Genomic DNA, 20184 nt, shown 5'->3' with positions numbered 1-20184 from the left:
CCATCTCCATGTATTGCTTCTTAGTTTGTTAGTTTATTTTCAAACGCTGCACATACGGCGTAGGTATATGTTTTACTTAATTATGGACAGTGGATACCGTCATGGGCGTAGCGAGGGGGAGGCAGGGGGGGGCAGCTGCCCCCCCCTAGCAGGCGGGCGGGCTGACGAACTGAGAGAATTTTATTTCACCTCTCTCAAAAGATCCATTATAATACCCTATTTAGATTCCTTAATTTCCGCACTCGATCAACGCTTTTCGAATGAGCATCTGCCAGCCTTCAGCCTAATGTCATTGCACCCAAACACAATGTTATCAATGACCCTCAGTGATTTCCAAGAGAATTGCAAAGCATTCACCAATTTTTACGAGCTCGCTATCGAGCCTGAAGCAGAATTGTGGTATAAATTGTGGAAAGACAAGGGGATTCCAAATGAAGAGTTAGAGAAAATGGATTTTACCGACACGCTTAAAGAGGCGAATACTTTCTTCCCCGCCACAAAGAGGGCCATACTTATTTTACTGGCGCAACCATGCACCACGGCCAATAAATATAGAACGGTCTTTTTCCACCTTACGGCGAGTAAAAACGTGGTTGCGGTCTACAATGTCAGAAAATCGTCTGAACGGCCTATGTATATGTTAAGCGTACATAGGAAAATGGTAGAAGGAAAGAAAGGCGAAGTTATTGAAAAAGTTTTAAATAGATTTTGTGAACAACCACGCAAGTTACTGTTTAAGTAATTAAAACTATTCTGTTTCTGGTTATAATTCGTTTTTTTATTGTTACACTTGCTGACCCGGCGGACGTCGCGTCGTCCTGCCCAGTAATCAATCTTACACCTACCCTAACTAAACTAAACCTACCCTACACCTACCCCACCCCTATCTATGTATGTGTTATTCTGAGTCTTCAGCTACCTACATACCAAATTTCATCGTAATGTGTTCAGTAGCTTTTGCTTGAAAGAGGTAACAAACATGCATCCGTCCACACACACTCACAAACTTTCACCTTTATACCTAATGTATGAAAACATAAATTCAGTTTCTCTATGATTTTCTCAACCTGCCCCCCCCTGTACAAAATCCTGGCTACGCCCTTGGATACCGTGTGGCCTAGCTTACATACCAACGCACGGTATTATTATTTATTAATCAATAATAAAAATAAAGTGGCACGTTTAGGTTTCATAGCCCGAGTCATTATTTTCTTTAATGAAGTAGACTAAAGATTGTAGTTATTCAATAGTTGTGATTCTTCGAACAGCCATTTCAATTTAAAATAACAATTAAAACCCAGTTTAGACTTTCTTCGCCATTCTCGTTAAATGGTATTTTATTTTCCGTTCGGTAAAATGGATAGAAATTTAAATATTTTGCATTGTATTTCACGTTCGTGCTAGTTTCTCTAATGGATTAAAATGTTCTATAATACTTCCCTATCTCTATAGATACACTTTAGTAGTCTTCTTTAACTTATGATCTACTTACTGATGCATTTTTTTCATTAGCTAAACATGCTCGAGTGTTTTAAAATAATAGTTAGGCACCTGGAAACAAACATGACATTTTTATATAAAATAAGTTTATGAATCATCGTGAGAAAACTTCAAATAATATACGTGAGGTATTGTAATTAATATTGTATAGGAGGGTACAAAAGTATGTAAGTACCTATTATAATTTGTGTCTTTTTGTCCAGTGAAATTTTTTTATTAAAATAAATAAAATCGTATGTTCTGCTATTAACCCAGATACAAAACAGATGGTTACCAACAGTTAACAGATAGTAACCAGCTAGTTACTTACTAGTAGTTAATGTAATCATTTTATATTAGATATGTTATAAAAATTGAGTAAAAGAGTGAAAGAAAGTTACATGTAGATTGTAGAGTCACTGATACAGTCTCCTTAAAATTACTATAGGTAATTTTTTATCCATTAAATATACCTACTTTTTTAACTGAAAGCTTAACAACATATTGATTAAACCCTTTTAGAATAATAAACGTTCTAGGTATCATAGGTAGCTAGTGATTTCGACAAAATTACATGTAATGAAAATACGTGAAATAAACGTCTTTTCACAGTGTTATTTCGGCGGCTATCGAGTTAACACGGTTTAAGGTTTTATTGCGTGTTTGATTTTGTATCGGATATATCAAAAGTGATTTATTATTCTGTATTTTACTAATCACTTTGCCGACAAAAGTGTGACAACAGGTCAACACGCAAGTCCTCTAACAAGACCAAGTTGAAGGTTAAAGGTAGGGGTGTATTATGTATACTGAATAGTCAATACTCAATCCATACTTACTAATATTAAATGCGAAATGCGAAAATAAATGCGAAAGTAACTCTGTCTGTCTGTCTGTTACTCAATCACGCCTAAACTACTGAACCAATCTTCATGAAATTTGGTATGGAGATATTTTGATACCCGAGAAAGGACATAGGCTACTTTTTATCCTGGGAAAATGACGCAATCCCAGAAATCCCACGGGAACGGGAACTATGCGGGTTTTTCTTTGACTGCGCGGGCGAAGCCGCGGGCGGAAACCTAGTAGGTAGTGTATAAGTATTGAATTATTAGAATTATCTAATAATATATTATTTACTCTATAAATCTATGCTATAATTACCTACTAATAAGCTGAAGAGATATATAAAGCTGAAGAGTTTGTTTGTTTGAACGCGCTTAGGTACTTCGTGAACTGCTGGACCGATTTCAAAAAAATTTCCACAGTGGATATTTACGTGATCCCTGAGTGTTATATATATTTATGTACTACCGAAAAGCCGGAACGTAACGCTAGTATAATCATGTATAATATACATATTTACAAAATTTCCAATGGATATAAATATGTAAATAGTGTTTGGTCACAACAGATTAGCCATAGATAAAATTATTAGTTTTATTTCTTGCATATGCAAATCGTACAGTTAACGATGCAAAAGCGATGCAAGTTACACGCATTGAACTATTATTATGGTTACACGTACCTTTTTATTTGAGCGTCGCGTTAACCGTTTGTTGTAGTAAAAAAAAATGATTGAATTAATTTTTATGATTCGGAAATGAACAAAATTAAACAATTTTTGTGAGTAAAAGCGAGTACCTACTGGGGGGGAAAATTTAGAATAAAATGCGTTATAACTTAAAGGAAAACATTTTTTTTTTCATAATGTGAATATGGCTTGGGTGTTACCTGTTACATATATTTACTTTTAGGAAAGATTTGCTCGTATAGGCTCGTATAATCTGAAATAAATATGAAAAATATCTGAATTTATTTCCACTTTTTATACCTAGAAAGATTGAATAATCAAGCGATCATATTCTGTTGTATAAAGTTGTTCCAAAATCTTTGAAATAACGAAAAGATTCACTGAAATTAATTGATACCTACGGAACTAACTACCTAGTATAATATTTTAAATTATCTGTGTACCGAACTAAAAAGTATCAATTAGCATAATAAGTTGAAGTAAAAACACTATTATAAAAATCATGCAACCTGCCCATCAAAAATGATTTGTACAATAAAATTATACCATTAGGTGCCTGGTATAACGATAATGACTATGTTTAAAACTGTTGCCATGGATAGTTTTACGGTTTGAACTAACCTAGTATTTAAAATGCACATGCACAATGCGGTTGTCGACGTCATTTACTTTGCAGTTATATTTTTGAAGCTATTGCGCCTGCACGAATAATAAAGGAATGCAAGGATACAGTACTATACTTAAATTAAGACATTGCGTTCATGATGCTAGTAGAAACAGTAACTTATTTATATCCATCTCCCCAAAGTGTCAAATTTCTCAGTTACGGTGTGTGTCGTAAATTCAATAATATGGTGAGTTATAGAATAAAATATAAACGCCAAATAAAATTATTATTAAGTATTTAACGATGATCATAATCTCTATCGCATTAACTTTTTAATTATAAAATCTTAGTCTTTTGCATTTTTCATTTATTCGGTGTTTAACATTTCCTTTAGTATGAGCTAAATATTTTAAGTATATAATATATAGGTACTTAAAATATTTAGCTCTTCTATGGTGTTAGATGAGTTATGACTTATGTTCTTATTAGGTATGTCGAATAGGAAACATGATGCAATAAGACACGTATATTCAAAATTAAGAACTAAAATATAAATTATCTAAATATTATCTTGCCGATCTAGTTTTATTTCCGATCATAACAAAGTATATTATATGCATTGAGATATACATATATGGAGATGACACCGCCTACATCACTTATGTTCCGCTCAACATACGCCTGACGTATGTTGAGCGGTTTTTTTAATGGTTTTAAAGTGAAACGCATCAAATATGCCTTCGTGTGTGTTAAGATATTGCACAAATAATACAAATAATACGGAAATGTGCAAAGGAATAACTTTCATCGGTAAGAACCTAACTAGATAATAATTTTTAAAACTTAGTTAGAGCAAAAAATGGCGCACAGATTTTGTTCGTGGTGTCTCCTCCATACGTATAGTAATATTATCTCAATGATTATATGAAGTATTATACCAGATGTTAACCCTTATTCAAACGCGAGCCTGTGAAGGAGCTAACAAAAAAGTAAGATACGTTCCTGGGTAATTTAGGGTCGTAGATTTCAAAAATACACACAAAAAAGGGGTAAGTGGGGGAGAAGTACCCTTTTTTCGGTGGGAAGTATATATCCCGTCATCTGTTCTCTCTTGTAAAAAGTTTGGAAAGGTGGGAACTATAGCTCCCAGTGTCCACTCCAGACATCAATATTTTAAAACACTAGTTAGTTGCCCTGACTCCACTTGTGAATTTAATGTCATCGTAAAAAATTATAAAGATCAAGTTTTTTAATAAAGGAGGTGAAAGTACTCATCAATGCAAGTTTCTTTTACTAAGGGAAGAATTCGGGAATTGAAAAATGGATGACTTCAACATAAAAATGGCATTTTTCTAAAACAAAATAAAAACAATAGGTAAATACTAATGTATTGAGTTAAGATTTGTAATTATCTGATCAGGAAATAACGAATAACAATAAATAAGTTGCATATACCAACTAAAAAAGATTTTTTAGACACACAGATTTTATATATAGAATTTCCGAATGTCGTGTGCAGTGACGAACACTGGGATGATATCTTCCCACTTAAAGACTTAATTTCAATCGACTCTACCAAGGTATATAAACGAAAGATTCTGGGCATATTTTTACGTTTCACGCAACCGTAATATAGTCTAGTTTACTTAACTAGAACTCAAATCTACTTATCTAATTTTTTTTGAGCACTACACCAAAAACTAAAAAATAACGGTCGTTTTCGGCTGCAAAATCACGTCACCTGACTTTGACGTGTGTTTACCATGACATGTAATAATTCTCTGAAAAGTGTTTCCATGAAAAAAAAAAGTGTGTGCGTGTAACCTTTACGCGCGATTGAAGTAAAACGCACATGTCAATATAACCTTGTTATTGAATATTATAAAATGTCGCAATTGTCAGAAAATTTATTTTTAATTTACTTATTTTAAAAGTAATAAATAAACAATTATATTTAGAGATTTTCAAAAAATTTTGCAATTTAAAATAATGTTTTTAAAACTGTTGAATTTTTCATTCACTTTGCTATTCACAATTGATCCGTTTGAAAATTTGAAAATAAATAATCCTAATTGATTATGATATTTGCCACTAGCTGGCGTCTAAGTCAAGAAGCGTGTAGTATATGACATATACTTACAACCAATCAGAATTATTATTTTTAAATGGCGGAAACTACACAGCGTTACTTCCGTCAGAAAAAAAATCTGAGTTACTCCCTAGTCGCGCCTAAAGAAGTTTTACTTCAAAAGTTCTCTAAAATGTTAAGATTGCGTAGATAAATATTACACTGCATTAGGTTTAAGCATATAAAAATAAAAAACGATTTACTTCAATCTGAGACGTGGGAAGTATAGCTCCCAGCGTTTTAATAAGGGTTAAATGTCTAATGTTTTTATCTGTGGGGGTTATTGTTTTTTTTTTATATAATATTCTTAATTATACAGTTACCGCGTACCTTTAAATTAATATTTTCACAATATTTTAGATTCTAATATTTAGAAAACATATTAACCTGTATCATTCGCCTATTTCGCGTCACTGTCAAATAAATATTTAATTGCCATTTGCCAGTGCCCAGTTGTCACTTGTCATTGTCATGTCATCAATATTTATGTGATTTTGAAACGTAAACAAATTCATGAATTTATTGTTTTCATGAATTGATTATTGAAATAAGATAACAATGCAATAATTATATATTTTTGTGAACTCTTTTTACTTTATATTCACATTATCAACTGTAAATATTATATTTATAAAATGTATTCAAAAATCTTCCAAAAAATTAAAGTAGGTTGGAATTAAATTTTACGGTCTTTGAATTTTTAGAATTGATCGGAATAATTAAGTTTATCTGTATTGTTTTAGACTGTACTAGAATCAGGGAGTGTGGGGAACGCGTCGTCATCTGATGAAGAGTTGGAGCAGTGGGAGCAAATATTCATGATGAGAGATGAAAATGGAAATAGCTACCATGACAAGTATGTTAATAATATAAATCATATTTTACTTTATATGGAAACCAAGAACGAGGATATAATTACTTTTTTAAAGGACTATGCAAAAAATCGTCCCATATCATCAACAGATGCCAAACATATCTCATTAAATACATCTCGACATTATGATTATTTTTTACTATGGCGACATCACTGTAGGATATGGGGTTATCGTGCAATAAAAAAAAATATGTTATACTTATACAGTTTTAAAAAAATCGTCCCATATCATCAACAGATGCCAAACATATCTCATTAAATACATCTCGACATTATGATTATTTTTTACTATGGCGACATCACTGTAGGATATGGGGTTATCGTGCAATAAAAAAAAATATGTTATACTTATACAGTTTTAAAAAAATCGTCCCATATCATCAACAGATGCCAAACATATCTCATTAAATACATCTCGACATTATGATTATTTTTTACTATGGCGACATCACTGTAGGATATGGGGTTATCGTGCAATAAAAAAAAATATGTTATACTTATACAGTTTTATTAAGTATTAAGAACTGAATTAAAAATGTAACTAAATAAAACTCGAGAGAGAACAGCCGTAAGACGTACTTTACCCTCCCTCCTTGCTCCGTTACCCATATAATATCAATTATATGGTATATGGGCAAAGGTCGACTTATCAACTTTAATCTACCAGCGGCAATGTTATCGACTATTATAATAGATGAATAATATAACGTTATTTTTGTCTGGATAATAGTTCTGTTGTTATTAAGTGTCTACTTGCACAATTGTTTTTGTGTTATTAATACTTAAAATGTCTAGTTGAACAATTGCTTTTTGTAATTATCGTCTAAAATGTAATTTTTTATTTTAAAATAAAAATACTTTATTTTTGTCAAAAGTCTTTTTAAAAAAAAAACCCCGTCGAATTCCGAACTAAAAATTGGTACTGACTTTTCATGGGACGTAATAATGATATTGAAACTTGTCCCATGTCTGTTGATGGGATGGGACACTGCCCATACATTTTTTTGCATGGTCCTTTGCAAATCCACTGACATGTTAATAACTTGTTATTCTTTTTTACAATACTTTTACAATAACATGTTAAAATTTGAAACTTTTAATTTCATTTTTTTCTTTACTGAACATGCACTTTATTTTAGTATTTGTGTACTTGTCTACTCACTTTTTATTAAAATCTAATGCACTTTCTTCCTTTCAATTTGTTCTTAGGAGAAAGAAACGCAGTATATGGTGTAGGCCATCCTGCATACCTGTATCCATAGTGATACTGTTGATAGTGCTTGTGGTGTTGGTACCACTGCTAGATCAACCAAATATAGCACATGTGCTGCCAACTGCGGCAAGAGATTTGCATTGCTCAGATGAGTGTAGGTAAGGATTTTGTGTGTTTCTTTCTGTTTGTGTATTATATACTAATAATTTAGATGTGTATTCTACATAGTAGATCCATTAAAGAGTTTATTCTCAAATAAAGTAAAAAAAATGTGCTTAAAGTTCTGAAAGTAGATGTATGTATTATGTTTTTTTTTCCAAATAATATGCAAAATGAATTGTTATTTATGACTTATCAATGAGATATCTTCTTTCAAAATTTTATTAAGAATATTTTTTGCAGGTTATCATTAGTAGAAAGTATACCTGAGGGCCACATGTACCCGCCTAATTCTACACATGCGAAAACGAAAAACGTGTGGCTCGACTTGATAGATGAAGCTCAAAACTCTATAGAGATAGCGTCCTTATATTGGACACTTAGGTTTAATGAAGAGTATCCATATAATTCCTCTATTGAGGTAATCATTTTATTTTTTGTTTTTTTTTTGCTTATAAGTGCTTGAACAGATTATTAGAAGAAAAAAAAGATTTATCTTGATTACCTAGTTTATTTTTAAAAAGTGTGTTTTAAGATTACGAGAATGACATGCTGTGAGATCACTTTTTATTATTGGCTGTACTTTTGTTGTTTTAGTTTTTTATATATCCACAAATAATAATCTTTATTTGTTTTAGGGTGAACAAGTATTCCAAGCCTTGCTTGCAGCTGGATTGAAAAGGAATATAAAAGTAAAAATTGCTCAAAACTGGCCCTCAAAGACTCATCCTAATATAGACACAGAATATTTAGTTAAGAAAAAAGCGGCACAAGTAAGTTTCTTGCATTATGTATTCTCTGTAATATTGATATATAGGAAGTGTAGGAGGGTTTATGAAAAAAAAACAGATTTTTTTTGTATTTTTTTATACTTTTATTCAAATAAAAATAATTAATTACATACTACTATTATGATTGTTCTTATTTATTTTAAAACTAATTTTATTGTGAATTTAAGTGTAGTTTTTCATATTGATTATTTTATGTTCTATCATCATCATAGAACTATACCCCACATTGATCATAGTCAAACTTCTAAAATACTAGTAATTATAATTTATAGTCATTGTATTGGAACTTCATTTAAAGCATACTTTTATATACTGGCTTCAGGTATTTCAAAAGGGTATAATAAGCCAGTCACTTATCAGTAACGTCGGCCTTAATGATCGTTACAATAAATGACCCATACAATGAATAAGCTGTACCGCGAAAAAGCGAAATAGTTTTATTTTAATAGAACAAGATTAATTCTACACGCGATTTTTTATTGTGTAATATGCGAAGGTTTATAAGAATTTATGGATGTGTCATGTCAAATATGTTATGTTTGATATTAGTAGATTTAAGATTTAGTTTTAAATGATGCTCGCCCAGGTAGACTCTAAAACGGCTGTGAAAACCCTTTTTTTGAATGTACAAAGCTTTTTCTCGAAAAAAGTCTCACCTCTAAAGTTTTTTTATTTATTTTATACGTCAAATGTTGTTTATAAAAGAGAGCTTTTTGCATACTACGATATCTGATTCAGAAACCTATAAGGCATGAATCAAATATTTATTGCCCAAATTCTGAAATAAATATTATTTACCTGAGAATTATCTTAAAACAAATAAGTTATAACATTTATTATTTTCTTTATTTTACGCAGGTACGCAGTTTAAATTTCTCCAAGTTACTGGGTGGTGGCGTTCTACATACGAAGTTTTGGATAATAGACAGATCGCATTTCTACATCGGCAGTGCTAACATGGACTGGCGATCGTTAACACAAGTATGTATAAAAACCATGGACGTATAAAAAAAGACGGACGCCGTATTACGAACAAACAACGTGAAGCCACCATAGTAAGCTAGCGATCGTGTAAAGACAATAAACACGCACACACTCTCACCATAGTAAGCTAGTCGGCCGCCATTACGTCGTGAACTACCGACTGATTAACTGCGTCACTGTTTCACAAAAAATATTTATAATGCCGTCTTGCGTGGTTAAATGGTGTCGCAACAGTACAATTTTAAATAACAAAACACAAGGGATTACATTCCATAGGGAAGCAAGTTATTTCTTTTATGTTTTAATGACAAAATTATTACGGCAAAATTTATAGAAAAAAATACAGCGGCCATTGTTTTCAGGACAGCTGTTGCTATGGCAACATGGCACACACACATGGATGTTTCGCCGCCATTATTAGGCTTCACTCAATGTTTAGGCGATATACCGTCCGTCTTTTTTTATACGTCCATGATAAAAACGATATTTTTCCAAACAAATATACATACTTAATTAATTAGGTTTTTAATAAAAAAAAAATCCTTTAATAATATATATATTTTTTATCTTCTATTTAGGAACTATAAATTAGGTTAAAAAAACATTTATTTGCAAACATAAGTCCCAATTGATTGAAAATGTATTTGATTTTAAAATTTATTTCTATAATAAAAACCCAGGATAATTTTATTTTACTCGCACCAGTATATATACATTATTTTATATACATATTTTTTTGCGTGTATCAAGCACTTTAAATAATTTTGCTAAGGACTGAAAAATTTGATCCTGGATAAACTAGGTTGAGATTGAAACAAATAATAATCATTCGTCTAGGTTTGAAATCTACATTTGTTTGCATTGCAATCGTTTTCCGATACGCCTGAGTTCGCAGTATCCGGATATGTCGACTTCAAAACATCATAAACATTCTAGGTATTTCGTAAACAACACACCAATCTCTATTAATGGTTATTACCTTTCTTGTACCTATCTTTTCTTGTGATTTTGGAAAAAAATTATATGATAGTATTACGTTTTGTATCTTTTGTAGGTAAAAGAATTGGGCATCGTAGCGTACAACTGCTCCTGTCTCGGGACCGACCTTGGCAAAATATTCGATGTAAGTAGATAACTTGTATGAAATATTTGTATCTTCATTTTTTTAATCATTATATTTTTTGTTTCTTGTTGAAGCTTTTTCTCGTGGATTCGGCTCGATTTAATTAAATAAAATACTATATCTAATTTACGACTCTTGATCTAAAGTTGATCGAGCTTGATCAAAATTATTGTGACAGATATTCGTTAGAAATCAGGAAAGAAACTACAATATATTATTTTATATTTTTTTTAATTAATAAGCGCATCATAAAATATATTGTGACGAACTCTACAATCTATACAGTCAACGGCTACGAACAATTGTTCACTCGGGAGCTAGGCCTGCGTAATACAGTTGAACCTCTATAATTTAAACCTCGGTAACATAAAAACCTCTGTAACTTCAAAAAATAATGTGTTCCCTTCCCAACAGAGCCCAAAACCTCTTTAACTTAAAATACGCAACCTCTATAACTTAAATAAATAATCTCTGTATTGGCCCTCAGTAACTTCAAGAAATGTTTCCACAACCTCTATAACATAAAATTATTTGTCAATGAGTCATTTTGAAAGAGTGTCAAAACAAAAGGTTTCGGTATTTATTGCATGCACGTGTTTACTATGTATTGTTAACGTAAACAATACATTACCTATTGTTTGCTTTATCGAAATTCTTCAAAGCTTTGCGGTGGTTAGCTTTATGACAACAACTTACTTGCATCATAAGTTTTTGATTGTTGTCCTGGAAACATCACTTTACTTACTGTGTGATAAAACTAGCTTAAAATGAGTCCAAAAAGAAAACTAACAACCCTCACCTATGCTGATAAATTAAAAGCTTTAGAAGCAGTGAAAAATGGATAGACCCTTGATAACTTAAAACCTCTATAACTTAAAATATTTTGTGTTTCCCTTGGACTTTAACTTATCGAGGTTCTACTGTACCTAAATTAAAAACCAACACTTTATATCAAGGATTGCGATGATAAATGACAGCAATAAAAATTAACAACTTATCGCCAAATCCTTGACCCATATAAACTTTCGCGTGAAAACATTCGTTAGCGCAAAATACAACATCGTTAAGTCGACTAGCATGTACAGTGTACACAAAAACGGACTAATTGCGCATTGTATGAAATGCTAATGAAAGAACAACGCTATACGTCGCTATATTCGCTCACAAAGAAGCCTTTGAAAGCGCTCTTAATAAACTGCCACCTGCCTCGTTTTCTTTAAAACGCGCCTTAAGAACAAAGACAGTTTATATAATGTTTGGAAATTCCAATTTTGCCGTATTTTGTACAACCATCACGGAATCGTGGGCTCTGCAATTACGGTTATCAGTACGGGGATCTCTTAACGGTTAAACAGTAGCCGGTAGGCATACCAACAGTTTCAAACACGAAGCAAAATAGAGTTTGAATCATTATCATTTTTGGACTTGTACATGCTACGATGCAGATTAGATTTCGCTCTACTTTATTGTCGTTATTCGTAGCTACTTAATTAATATTAAATCATTAATGAAAATATTAAACAACTTGCCGAACACGTTTTTTAAATAGGTAGTTACTTATCAAAATAATATTCCATGAAATGCAGTTAGAATCTATTATTATTCCCGTCTCACGAAACGTAGCCATTTAACATTTAGCAAGTTTGTGTAAGTCGACAGCGAAGTGGCACGAGGTTGCACGGTGCCGTCGCGTTTAATTTTATAATGGATTCACTAACTTTTATTGTTCGTATTCAGCATGAAATATGCATATTCGACGATAAAACACAAATATTTTCATTGCGGTAATGGGTTTTATGGTAACTAGATAGGTGTACGTTCGCAATTTTTGTCTCTAGCTTACGTATTTTGATACTAGTCTGCAAATATAAATGATAAGGAAATGTTATTCATATTTAAATATTTTTTGTCGTTTGTTCTACAAAATAGGTTGTAGTGTGCAAATAACTTTCAGATTTATTGATAAGTAAGTATAATATTATGTTTACAAAAATATGTAATGTAAAGTATACTTACTTACCTATAATGCAATGTGCTTCGCTTTATTTATAGCACACTGATTATAGTACAAATTTAAATATATCTGCTATAAATTATAGCGGCTCTGATCGATCGTGACTATTAATTCAATGCACTGTGTTATTTTAGCTTGAATATGTTTACAAACTATCAACTTTAGCTTAGATATTATTTATGAATCACTAAGGTTTATAGGGCTAAAAATATGACCAACTTTTTCACAAGAAACGAATGAATTACTTACCAGACACGGTCCAAGTCTAAAATTTGAAGCTTAAAAAAAGGTCTGGTTGTTATTTATATGTTTTAACCGCGAATGTGGCGAAACTTCCATTTAAGAATTACGAAAAATTCTTCGTTTAAAACTTCTTCTAAATATTAACTATTGAATTTATTCCTCTCTCGTGAATTCGTGATTGTGAATGGTTTTTAGATACACGAAAACAAAAAAATAACTAGCTTCCGCACGATGTTTCGTAGAAGCTACGAAAGCGTTTTCGTAGATAGGTACATTGTGTATTTATGTGACTTTCCTCTTTTGATTTTGTTTACATAATATCCTTTATTACGTTACGTTACGGATATTTCTATCACATTACAGAAATATATATGTTATAGGCAAACTCCGAAGCTCCGGCGCTCCTAGGTTGGACTGGTCAATCCTCAGGTCAGACTGAATGACTTAGTCAAAGCCCAAACAAATGTAAATTTTCGGCCTTTGACTAAACAATTTTCGTCAAACCTGGGAGAGACTAATTTGGTCAGGCAAACGTCAAAACACAATTTTATTAAATCGGGGTTTGACGAGTCAAACTCCGATATAGGTATGAAGTGTCTTATCTTCGTATATTTGGAAGCATTTTATCATTTAAGCAGCTTTCAAGTCTTAAGAACCGCTTACGTGATTTTCACTTTTATATTTGAGATGCTTTGAAAGAATGCCGTGTGGCATTAGGCCAGCCTTTTGTACGATGTACAATAAAGTATAAAATAAATAAATAAATGCTTTGGAATATACGGAGGTTAGTTTGTATAAGATTAAGTATAAAAAAATAACATTTTTAAAATTTTGATGTTTATTGTTTTAATAATTTCTTAGGTAATTAAAACGAAAAATTAATCTTTATTCTGGCATGGTGAGGCATTATGACATTTAGAATTGCACAATACATTAGACCTTTTACATTTGCATAATTTTGAAGAGCATTTTTTATTGCAGTGGCATTTTATAAAGCCTTGGCCACCAAATTTTGAATTATGAACATTATGAACCTGTTTAAACATGTTCAGATCAACGTTTGACCGAGAATTGCAGTCGCTTCTAGGATTGACTAGGCCAAAACCGAAACAGAATAATTTTCTTTCGACGTTTGACTGAAAAGTTAGGAGCTCCTGGGTTTGACTAAAAATACTTCAGGCAAAGGGCGAAATTGAAATGTATTTCGGGGATTGCCTGATGGCTTTGGCCAAACCTAGGATAAACCAGTCCTTCCGCGAAGAGACTGTGTATCGGACTTTGACTATAACATATATATTAATTAGTTTAGAATGAATACTTCATTTATAAAATCAATTATTAGAATTGACACGATACGTATAAAAAATACAAATTTCATGGAAAGCTTCTGGATTACTTTTAGTTTAAAAATATAATTATTAAGTTTTCATATCCCAGAAAATACAAGACTAAGGGCGGCCGTACACGGACCACTTCAAGCAGTTGAGACCGACGGCTTGAAACCGCGACCGCGCGGTGAACTATAGGCATTCATTCACTGCCGTACACGGACAGCTCGAGCCGTCGCGACCGCTTCAAGCCGTCAACTGCGCGGTTTGTAGCGACAGCTAGAGCAGTCGACGACCGACCGCTCGAGCAGTTCGTGTACGTCGCTCAGCCGTTAACTGCTCGAGCCGCCCGTGTACGGCCGCTCTAATAGTAACAGCAAATGTATTTTTCAATATCACGAACGAAGATCTATTAAATCATTTAACCTATATTCTGAATAATATCACGTATTAAAAACTTATTTTGTACTTTAGTTATATTTATTATTCAATTCAATAAATAAAATCTGTATAATTTAAGACTTTTAAATTATTTGTCTCACACGTATTTATCACAGGTGTATTGGAGTCTGGGCACAGCAGATGCCGTCGTGCCGGACTCTTGGCCTAAGGAGTTGAACACAGAGATCAATATGGAACATCCCATTAACATATCTGACGGTCTCGGTCGATACGGGGCTTTTATTACGGTAAGAAAATTAAAGTTCTTTTTTCAGTTCAATAGAGAGCCTGTTAACGGGCTAGTGATTATGTTATTTTATTTTTCCTTTCCTTATTTACATACAATGTGCTGAACATTGTATGGAAATAAGGAAAGGAAATATTAGCGAAATAATAAGCATAAATTGTTAAATGCTCGAAATAATAAGCATATATTGTTAAATGCTCGAAATAATAAGCATAAATTGTTAAATGCTCGAAATAATAAGCATATATTGTTAAATGCTCGAAATAATAAGCATAAATTGTTAAATGCTCGAAATAATAAGCATATATTGTTAAATGCTCGAAATAATAAGCATAAATTGTTAAATGCTTTTACATAGTTGCTTTTACATTATGTATATACAAAAACCTTCCTCTTGAATCACTCTATCTATTACAAAAAACCGGATCAAAATCGGTTGCGTAGTTTTAAAGATTTAAGCATACATAGGGACATAGAGACAGAAAAAGCGACTTTGTTTTATACTATGTAGTGATGAACCAAATTAATTTTGCCTAATTCAAATTTTGCTCTAGTCATGTAACTAATATAAATGCTATTAAGTAGTTGTTTTTTTTTTTTCAATTTGTTGGTTGAAAATATAAAAGAGTATATCAAAAGACCTAAGTAGGGTCGGACCCATTCAGATAATGTATGTCTAATGCTCTTTTCATGTGAGAGTCTCGTAATATCTCCGGGGAAAACTACTTCTAAGTTGTACTTCATGTACATTTTAAAGGTCCCCAAACGAAAAGAGAAATTTATATAAGAAGATTCCAAAAATAATGATTACCTACCTAATATACATAATCTAGGTACTAAATAATGATTTAGTTTTTGGTGGAAAAAAAAGATGAAACGCTTCTTTATAGATAAGCTTCTAATTTTAACCTTGATTAAATGAAGTAGAATTCAATAGGCATAAACAATTTATAATTTACAATAGGCAATAATTTATGATCAACTAAAAATATATTTTAAAATTATAAAGTGTATACATTTTCCGGGTTCCTCACCCAGATAAATAATTTAATAGACAATCTTTACATACAAGAATTAAAGTGTATTTATATCTTCTTCTGTAATAATTTTCTTACAATCCTTATAAAAATCTATTTACAAAAACATTGCACGTATAAAACACATGTATTACATAATTCATATAACAAATATTGCACTATATTCAACACTATTATGTATAGCAGACGGCCGTAATACAGCCGTTTATGATTCTCCCGAACATCAAGACGCGACCCGAGACACTCGCTATTGCAAAATTCAATTTTCTTCGCCCTACTAAATGTAGCGTGTTTGTATATTTGTAGTCTGGTAGTTTCACCTTGAAAACATATTTTTATTAATATGTTTTGTAAGATTTTTTGTGATTTTTAGCTTTCGAAGGCCTCTATGCCTGTGTATTTATATAACTAGGTACCTGATTTTTTAACATTGATATTGCTAAGTTATATTTTTTTTATAATTTTAAAACAAACACAAACAGTAGACTTCAATATTTAAAATAAAGTATTAGGATATTTTCATATAGATAACATGGTACCATTATATTACATACACATATCATTTCTATAAAGCCGTGGAGTAGCACGAGTTCCTAACGTGGAATATATCTAAATAGAGACATCATTTTGAAAGCCATTCCCATATAGCACCTAGTTTAATGACTCTTTTGTATTCAGACATGAATATTCGCGACTGACTATTGAAGTGTAATATCGCTCGTCGTTACTGAATACGTTTTCAATTTACATGTGCTTTCAGTACTCGCAATTTAGGTGTACGCATGTACAGTCAGAAGCATAAATATATTACCATTTGCAGATTAGCAATAATATCTGTCATAAGAACGGGTTCAATAATATCTGTCTGCCCGTATACAGCAAAAATATCTGACATTAGTAGGCAGCATAATAAAGTGGCATCAAAATTATATGACGAAAATGTTACAGCAAATAATTGTGACAACCTCTCGAAGCATAAATATGTGACGTCACCTAGGAGGCAATAATATCTGACACAATTTTATATTTCTGTATTGTAAAATATAATTGATTCCTCACAAAAAGCATAAATATGTGACACTAGCTTTCCGCCCGCGGCTTCGCCTGCGTTTTCACAGAAATACCGCATAGTTCCCGATCCCGTGGGAATTTTCTGCTGCTTCTGTCTGCTAAATTACAAACTTTCGCATTAATAATACTAGATTAGTAGGATAGGAAGTAGGATTATAGTAGGACTAGTAGGATAAGATAGGATAGGATTTTAAAAAGGCAAAACGTTATTTATTGAATTAGTGTTATGTATTTTGCTGGGGTAAGAATATGAACAAAAGACACATTATATTTTGTAAATATTTTTTTTTTAATCAAATTACGATAATATGATAACTTGCCATAATTTTCGATACTCAATAAAATAATAGCAATATTATAGGCTAATTATTATAGGTAAATGAAAATGAATAACGGAGCAATCGTGTCAAACGCCGCTAACGTCAAATATAACAATACATGTGACAAAACAATTTCTAAATAATACATGAAGGTTACACTGAACCTTCAAATAAAATAGATCTACCCAAGTGGGCATTCATATAAATATAAGAATACTTTAATTTTGTCATGATATGATATCCTTCTAATATTATAAATGCGAAAGTTCGTGAGTATCATGTAAGAATGTTTGTTACTCTTTCACACAAATTAAAGAGAAAATGGAATTTAGCACACACATAGAAGGTAACTTGGATTAACGCTTATGAGAGCTTTTTCAAAAACTCAAAACTCAAAAACTCAAAAATTTTATCCTGGAAATCCCACAGGAACGGAAACTATGCGGGTTTTTCTTTGAAAACGCGGGCGAAGCCACGGTTGTTAAACTAGTAGGATATATGTAATATCTAGACATCTAGACATACAATATGTAGTATACAACGACGGCACATATTAATTAATATGGTAATAATGGTTTAAAACAACGTAGTTAAAATAAAATTTATTTATTTTGTATTAATTCAAGATTAAATTAAAAATAAAATTGTGTCAGATATTATTGCTTCCTAGTTGATGTCACATATTTATGCTTTTAGTGTGGAATCAACGCAAAATACAGAAATATAAAATTGTGTCAGATATTATTGCCACCTAGTCGGTGTCACATATTTATGCTTTTTGTGAGGAATCGATGCAAAATATAGAAATATGAAATTGTGTCAGATATTATTGCCACCTAGTTGATGTCACATATTTATGACTAGCGGTCCGCCCCGGCTTCGCCCGTGGTACATATTTCGAAATAAAAGGTAGCCTATGTTCTTTCTCAGGGTCTAAAGATTATCTGTGCCAAATTTCATCAAAATCGGTCCAGTAGTTTATGCGTGAAAACCATACATACATACAAACCTTTCCTCTTTATAATATTAGTATAGATTTGTATGAGGAATCGATGCAAAATACAGAAATATGAAATTGTGTCAGATATTATTGCTTCCTAGTTGATGTCACATATTTATGCCGTGAGAGGTTGTCACAATTATTTGCTGTAACATTTTCGTCATATATTTTTGATGCCACTTTATTATGCTGCCTACTAATGTCAGATATTTTTGCTGTATACGGGCAGACAGATATTATTGAATTAGTTCTAGTGACAGATATTTTTGCACATCGCCCCCTAGGCATATATTATTGCTCGTGACTGTACAAGGTTAGGCTTTGATTCAATTCCCGATATCCAGTCCTTTTCATAAATTATTGACTATGAATTTTATATATTTCATAGCACACGTTTTCCAATTTTCGACTAGCTTTCGCAAATTCAAGCGTGGATATTGCGACTGGAAAATCCGATATACCTAGCAAAGATATTTCAAACTTCAGTCTTTTTACAAGTTTCATTTTCTAATCCGGGAAGTGGGATATTGAAAAAAAAAGCCGACAATGACAATGAAAAAATGTGAGATGAAATCCACCTAACAATCAATATTTTTTTCTATTAATATACTTCATGGTCCACAATCCATATAATTAAATGATGTTTCATTTTATATATGTATAACAGACTCTTCCGTCCGTACTGCAAGAAAACTTCATAATATGAGTTGTTTTGTACCGATAAGAAAAATTGAGAATTGAATTTACTTACATTGTTTTTTGCCCTCGAACGTTTGCGATTGAATTCAAGATATATATAGAGCTATTTATATTTTATTGTTATTTAGAATTCAAAAGTCACAATTCAGAGCAGACATCTACAATTTTAAAGTTTAAATGTTTCCAAGCGTTTTCCATTCCATTTAGCCTTTCTATTGATGGCTTGAAGTCAATCTTTATAAAAGCTACAACTGCTGACTCATTACATTGAATGCTAAAACCTTCGAAGCACCTTCCTGTTATTTAACAATGACATAGAACTTTCTTTTGTGTTTCTTTTACACGAATAGTTTGATAATAGAAGGTTTTGAAAATTAAAGAAAAAAAAATTTTAAACGAACTTGATCTAGCTAAATTCGTATATTATGTGCCAGGATTAGCTCGAAGAATATTAAAAAAAAAATTAATCATCATAGTTAAAAATTAAAATGAACATTCGTTGGGTGAAGACTTACCGTACTAAAAAAAATCAAACCATTCCATGAAGAGTCTAAACATTACTGTTTATTTTTATCTTATCAATTGCTTAACTTAGTTGTTGTATGCAATAAATAGCTGGAGAAAGAACAATCTATGTTCGTCTTTACCTATACAACTAAGCAATAAAACACATTAGAAACTGTGTTCACATAAACTTCGTGTAGGTACATATACAGTTCAGTTCATCTATATTACATATAATAAAATCGTAGGAAAGTCAAAACTGTACATTGAATATTTTTTTAAAAGAATACATATTCCATGATCTATAATCGATATAGAAGCCAAAAATATAGTTTTTAGAATTTTTGTCTGTTTGTCTGTTTGTCTGTTTGTCTGTTTGTCTGTATGT

The 20184-nt window shown here is 31.7% G+C and overlaps 1 protein-coding gene across 4 annotated transcripts in view; it reads left to right on the top strand.

Moving 5' to 3' along the window:
- LOC149902772 (5'-3' exonuclease PLD3-like) overlaps nt 1-20184 on the top strand; it is a 95489-nt gene that overhangs the window by 13176 nt on the left and 62129 nt on the right. For 2 of the 4 annotated variants that reach the window (XR_016457476.1, XM_090109512.1), the window contains exons 2-8: nt 6492-6604; nt 7832-7993; nt 8238-8415; nt 8633-8767; nt 9644-9766; nt 10824-10892; nt 15035-15166. Coding sequence is in view for 3 of the 4 variants with exons in the window: in XM_090109512.1 (XP_089965638.1) it covers nt 6492-6604; nt 7832-7993; nt 8238-8415; nt 8633-8767; nt 9644-9766; nt 10824-10892; nt 15035-15166 (912 nt within the window). In the remaining variant the exon portion in view is untranslated. Of the gene's footprint in view, nt 1-3762; nt 3868-6266; nt 6414-6491; nt 6605-7831; nt 7994-8237; nt 8416-8632; nt 8768-9643; nt 9767-10823; nt 10893-15034; nt 15167-20184 lie in introns of those variants that run through there. The other 2 variants (XM_090109514.1, XM_090109515.1) reach the window with 2 other exon arrangements.

Source organism: Colias eurytheme, chromosome 14, assembly GCF_061535395.1.
Source record: "Colias eurytheme isolate Ceu_HAF_F1 chromosome 14, ilColEury1 Martin Lab GWU primary, whole genome shotgun sequence".
Taxonomy (NCBI): domain Eukaryota; kingdom Metazoa; phylum Arthropoda; class Insecta; order Lepidoptera; family Pieridae; genus Colias; species Colias eurytheme.
Note: the sequence above shows the minus strand (reverse complement) of the source record. Positions and strands in the feature narration are given on the sequence as shown.